The 6775-nt window shown below is 28.7% G+C and overlaps 1 protein-coding gene across 1 annotated transcript; it reads left to right on the top strand.

The window, feature by feature from the left end:
* LOC130673525 (uncharacterized) lies at window positions 1-6655 on the top strand. The gene is made up of 2 exons (XM_057478547.1): window positions 1-63; window positions 5435-6655. Exons 1-2 carry the CDS (start codon window positions 33-35, stop codon window positions 6331-6333), a joined length of 930 nt encoding a protein of 309 aa, XP_057334530.1. The 5' UTR covers window positions 1-32; the 3' UTR covers window positions 6334-6655.
* Window positions 6656-6775: the final 120 nt, after the last annotated feature.

Here is a 6775-nt window from a genome sequence, read left to right as displayed (position 1 = left end):
CTCGATGATGGCTCATACATCATTCTGTCAAAATGGGTCCTCGCAAAAGCTTCATTATTGCTGGTAAGAAAATCCATTCTTTTTAATATTGTTTTTATCTATGAGCTGTAATAAAAGAAAAAAAGATCTGAAAAACGCCTGAACCTGCAGGACAGCTCTGGTGGAAATTTTTCGGAATTTTCTATGAAAAACTCAGTTCTAAAGTTCTAAAGACTTTTTCCGAGTTTTTCAGAGAAAAGTCCGAAAAATTTTTCATTAGGAAGGCCAAAAACTTTTCGCTATTTTCGACCTCTTAAACTTGAAAATACTATAGTTAATAGACTGATTCAAAAAAATCGACTAATTTTTTTTTTCTTCATTATATCGAAAATATTGTTGGAAATGACGAAAAAAAAATACTGTGAAAGTTTGAGCTCTTAATATTAATATTAACAACTGCCGCATCGCAATTTTCTATTTCCCGTTTAAATAACATGGGAAAATTTATTTTTTAAGCTTTGGAATTTCGTAGCTCTCGGTGGGACCAATACTTTTGAATGTTCAAGACATATTCTTATGGGAAATTTGACGCTCTACAAAAAAGGTCTCTTATAATTTTTCGATATTTTTATTTCTTCAAAAGTTATTCGAAGTTAAAGTTAGATTGACGATAAATTTTCACATTTTTTAAATTTTTTGACGCAACCATCAACTTTATCCGAAAATTTTAAAGGACATTTTTTGTAGAGCATTTTATTTCCTCCAACTTATCTCAGAGAAAATTTTCGATATTCCTCATAAGTCGTAAGTTATTTGCAATCAACTGAAAATTTAATATAATTAATTTTAAGCAACAAAATTTAGATTATTTAAGAAAATTTTCAGTTAATTGCGAATAACTTTCGACTTATGAGAAATATCGAAAATTTTTTCTGAGATAAGTTGTAGGAAATAAAATGCTCTACAAAAAATGTCCTTTAAAATTTTCGGATAAAATTGATGGTTGCGTCAAAAAATTTAAAAAATGTAAAAATGTATCGTTAATCTAACTTTAACTTTGAATTACTTTGGAAGAAATAAAAATATTGAAAAATTATAAGAGACCTTTTTTGTAGAGCGTCAAATTTCCCATAAGAATATGTCTTGAACATTCAAAAGTATTGGTCCCACCGAGAGCTACGAAATTCCAAAGCTTAAAAAATAAATTTTCCCATGTTATTTAAACGGGAAATAGAAAATTGCGATGCGGCAGTTGTTAATATTAATATTAAGAGCTCAAACTTTCACAGTATTTTTTTTTTGTCATTTCCAACAATATTTTCGATAAAATGAAGAAAAAAAAAATTAGTCGATTTTTTTGAATCAGTCTAATAGTTAACACATTTTTGGGCTCACACAGCTTGAAAATAGTAAAGTCGAACTTTCCATTGCGACAATCAAAGTATTAGACAATAACAAAAAAAAAAAAAAAAAACAATGAATAATAACAATAGAATCGACTATTTTTTTTTCGCCGACACGCCTAAATAATTGTGTACACAATTCAAGGTTGAAGTTGAGTCAAAACGGTTTTAATAACCTGAATAACTTTCGAAGGAGTGAATTTAGCAAAAAATTTTAAGAGACCTTTTTTGTAGAGCATTAAATTTCCTTCAAGAATCTGTCGTGGTCTTTTTTAGAAATTTATTGATTCCTCAGTTACAAAATTCAAAAGTTTAAATGTTAAATCGAAAAAATATATATTAATTTATTAAGCTTAATTAATCGAAAACGGCTTGTCTGACGAAAATTTTCAATCAGACCTTTTTTGTAGGGAATATAATTTTACATGAGAATAAGTGGAAATGAATTATTTTTACTTCAATGTTTTAGCAGTTCTGATATAAAACATCAAATTATGAATTAAAATTAAAAATAGCGATGATAGATCTTTTAAAATTAATATTTAAGGCGCAAACTTTTATGAAATTTTTTTTTTGTGATTCTGAATAACATTCTCGATATAGCTAAGAAAAAAAAAATACTCAATTTTTTGGCCCAGTCTAATGTAGATTGTATCAGCTTCTAAAGTCAATTTTTTTACCTTTTTCATAAATTTTTGTTAATAGTGAAAAAACGGTTTATCTTGCAAAAAACATGCATAGAACCAATCTTTTAGGAAATTTTATCCTCTATTAAATTTTTTATTGCTCTTATATTGCTGAAGTATATTGGTCATAAGATACGCGCAGTTGAACATTTTACAATAAAATAGTACACGGAAAAAAAAATATTGTGTTTATCGCTCACCAACGGAGAGCGACAAGTGTATCGTGACTAGTTCTAAATTGTATTGCTACTACCACAATATATATATCGATATGAATGAAACACTAGATACTTATAATAATGATCCTACGGATTGTGCATATACTTAAATGTATAGTGATCGTCAGTTAACGTATCCATATCGTACCAAAACGGATCGTGATTATCGCGATCTACTCAAGCGCCACCACTCATAACCAAATTATTAAACTTTATAATGCATATCTTGCAAATTATACAGTGTTTATTTATAAAATTATTAATTATTTAAAGTGCACAACGACAATGAAAAAACACTAATTATATATCTAATGCAAGAATTGCTGTTTTTTATCGATTAATTTTTTAATTTATCTTTGAAACAAAAAAAAGACTGTAAAATTTACATCAATTAATTACGTATATTCTATTACTTAACATTTCTTGATATTAAATAATAATTTTTTATTGCACCTATTAGAATTATTAATATGTGATTATTAATGCCAGCTAAAAATAAAATTGTAATGAAGTTAAAGTTGTAAATTTATCTATTTTAACCTCAAATTAGTTTTAATAACAAAACGGATCGTTACTATAGCGAAACGATCTTATGATTTCGGGATCCGCCTGGATCGTGATAATCACGATCCGATAGACCAGCACTTTCCGTATACAACGGATACCCAACCGAGGAGAGTGAATATCACGATACCGTTGAGTGGTGAGCGCAATATTTTTTTCTCCGTGTAGTTTATCTATCGAGTGCGAGCGTCTTAGACTCGATTGTACTAGATAAATACATTAGTTTTTGTGACAGATATTTGAAATTTACTACATTTAGTGCCTATAAATGGCAGGTTATAAATCCGCGTTTATTTATTTGGTAAGATTGTTTTGAGTATTTGTTGAAAATTAGAGAGAAGTCGGTAAGTGGACGAATTAAAATGATGATACATTTTGTCACAAGATGGCTCGTTGAGTTACTTCAATATTTTTTGGTCGTTTGCTATCGCACATGTAAGCAAAAAATATTTTTTGATCCATGATGACGTCACTATTAGAACGGTAAGGTATCTTTTTTACCAGCTGTATCTTATCTAATATTTTTAGCTGCCGGCTATAGGCGCTAAATGTCGTAGATTTCAAGTATCTGTCACAAAAATGAAAATATTACAAGTTCATGGTTTAATCTAGTTTCGTCCCTGCACATTTTCAGAACTAAAACTTTTTAAAGTTAAAGAATTAATTTAGTTTTGTCTGCCCGTAATGCAATTGCTTTTTAAAACAACAGATCAAAAACAGCTTGAAATTTTTACAAAAGATCAGAAACAGCTCAAATAGTTCAATCAGACTAAAATCATATCAAATTTTTCAACTCGGGTTATGTAGGGGAGAGTGGGGTCAATTGAACCAAAAATACTTTAACATTTTTTTTTTAGATGAATAAAAGCAACATGATAACTTTTTTTTTTTACGAAATTATACTTTATTATATAGACGATCATTTCTCATATGCACATAACTTAAAAAGTGATGAAAATTTTTAATAAATACGAAATTGTACAACTGCATCAAATGGTTCAATCGTCCCCTTTGCGGGGGCAATTGAACCAAGAGTATTAGAACCACAAACGAATGACTTTAATAATAATTTACTATTAATTACAGCTTAAAACTGAAATTACAATACTTTTAATAATATTGATCATTTTATATAACATTATATGTTATAACAATCACTTTTACAACTTCTGGCAATATAATTATTTTTTTTCTTGGTTAGTTTAGCTTTTTTTTCACATTCAGTTAAGATGCGCGCGCATGTCTGATGCTCACAGTGTGATTCGTGTGGTTCAACCGACCCCGAGAGTACTGGTTCAATTGACCCCATATGATTTTATTGAAATAATTAGTTTAAAAAAAAATATTCAAGAACTATTTTACTAGATGTAGAGTTAGAAATTTATGACTAATATATGAAAGAAGGTATTACAAAAAAAATTTTAAGATTACATTTGAAAATTAAAAACTTATTAAACAATTTGTCAAGAGCTGAAAAAAAAGTTCAGATGCCTAAAAACACAAAAACTTGAATTTTTTAAAATTAAATTATCATATTGGTTCCAAATTTTGGTCAGACTAAAGTTTAGTGTATTAAAATATAATTCCAAGAGGACGACTCATTTTTCTATTTTTTTCGATTTTTTAAGCTTACTGGTTCAATTGCCCCTTGGTTCAATTGACCCCATTCTCCCCTATGTTTTTCGTAAGATAAGCCATTCTTTCAGTGTTGGCAAAAATATATAAAAAAGTGCAAAAATTGTCTTTTGGAGCTGCTCTCTAAAACTAAATTAGTGAAAAACCACTAATTACTTGTGAATATTCACTAATCTAAATTGTCCAAAGTATACGACTATGAATTAGTGACTATTCACTTTTTGAATTAGTAAAAAAAACAACATATAGAATTAGTGAAAATTTCACTGATTGAATTAGTCAAAAATGTACTAATTCACTTGTTGACGAGGATTTATTTGGAAAAATATTGTATCGTTGCTAATAATATTGTATCAAAATATTATTATTAGTATGATTATTATTTGTAATTGATTATAAAATTTTTTTAGCAACTTGATTGACTAAATTAACAATTAAAATTACTTTCATACAGTAAATATTTATATCATAATTATAACTCATAACCTGAATCTATTGTCAATGATGGTTTTGATTCAGGTTCGGTAGAAAAAGTTGGAGTAAAAATATAAAGCTATTAAAAAATAACAAGATGTATTATTTAGCAACTAAATTAGGTTTTATTTAATTAACTTACTTGAATTAATACTGTTCAGTTGTATTTAAAAATTATCGTAATTAATTTTGCCCTGAATTTGATAATTCAACGATAGAATAAAAAGTCCTTAAGCGAGGCGCCACTAGTAATCATTGTAGAATCCGGGGAATCACTAATGAATTAGTGAATCTAATTCAAAATCACTAATTTTGTCGTGAATTTTAAGATCACTATTTCAATTAGTGAAATTTTCACTTATTTAATTTTAGAGAGTGATACAATCATTTAGGTGTGTCATTAAAAAAAAGAATAGTCGATTTTTTTTTAAAACATCCTAGTAAAACATTATAATAATTTTTTATTATTATTAAGATTTCATATTGGGCGTCATCTGCATTATCGCTGTCATCGGAGAATCACAGCAACTTCCAACAGCAACCTCCAACAGTTCAGGACAATATAACAACGTTACTTTTGAATATAATCATAACGATAAAGTTATAAATACAAAAACTGTAAATGGAAAACCTGTGGACGTTGTTATTTTGCCGATCAATAAAATGGTACCGGTTGATTTCATGCCATCAAAAAATTTGGATAAGTTACATCAATTCCCGGCAATCGCATCTAGTATAACGTTATTTCCTCCCTCTCATAATCAACTCATTGAAATATTAACAATTAAGAAAAATCAAGCCGCAGCTTCCGGCGATGGTGATGAAATGACAACATACAAAACTCGCATTTACTCTAATGCCAGTAGCGATAGAATCATGTACCACGGGTACGATGGACGTTTAGTATGGAGTCAACTTATGAGTCTTGTACTCAAGAAAGAGGTTGCGGACACGATCTACAAAGGCGCGCCGATATTCTCGTCTGATACAAAAAAAATTATATCCTTTGTAACTGCTCGTGAAGAATACACATCTGCGGATGGTGAGAAACTTGTTCTTTTTCCACTGACTGGAATCAAACCTCAAGGTTATTCTTCAGGACAAAGCCTACACGAATCCACAGGAGATATTTTACAATACGACACTCAGGGTAAATTTTCTGTATACGGTAGGCGTATGATGCCGTATCGCGAATTAAAAGCTTACATTGAAACGGTCGTGACTCCGGAAAATATCCAAAACAGTCGATCGAAAAAACACGAATCTGTCGTATTTTATGGTAAGAATGATGTTACTCTCACATGTGTTCAGGGTGACGTTGAAATTGCAAGAACTCGAATCGGATGCAATTTAATAAAACCCTCTGTGCAGTAGTTTTTTTAAAAAAAGGAAAAAAATTATCTGGATCTTTATCGCAATAAAATTTCGTTTCACTTAAAAAATATTAAATATTCTTGAGAAAATTTAGAAAAGGATTAAAACCCTATAAACTATATAGGAATTTGAAAATACCCGATATACATTTCAATTCAATATTATATCCGATTGTAATCTATGAAATAACAAGATAAAAAAATTGAGCAACTTTTACTTAAAAGTATAAGTTAAAACTACAAAAATCATATTGTAATCGTAAAACGTTATGGAAACTGTGTAATTGTTACTATCTTGAGAATAAAATTTGTGTTTACATTTAGTAATTTTTATTATTTAAATATGAGAAAAAAAATATAAACGGCATTAGTAAACTTGACTATATATTTAGTAAATTTTACTATCCCGAAATAAAAAATTAAATTTTTATTGGTTTTTCAAC

The sequence above is a fragment of the Microplitis mediator genome, chromosome 8, assembly GCF_029852145.1.
Source record: "Microplitis mediator isolate UGA2020A chromosome 8, iyMicMedi2.1, whole genome shotgun sequence".
Classification (NCBI taxonomy): domain Eukaryota; kingdom Metazoa; phylum Arthropoda; class Insecta; order Hymenoptera; family Braconidae; genus Microplitis; species Microplitis mediator.
This window is presented reverse-complemented; position numbering and strand designations above follow the sequence as displayed.

Excerpts from the sequence above, each read along its gene's own strand:
- LOC130673525 (XM_057478547.1), top strand. The coding sequence starts at position 33 with ATGGGTCCTCGCAAAAGCTTCATTATTGCTG. Across the intron at positions 64-5,434 it reads CAAAAGCTTCATTATTGCTG|ATTTCATATTGGGCGTCATC; the intron begins GTAAGAAAATCC and ends ATTATTATTAAG.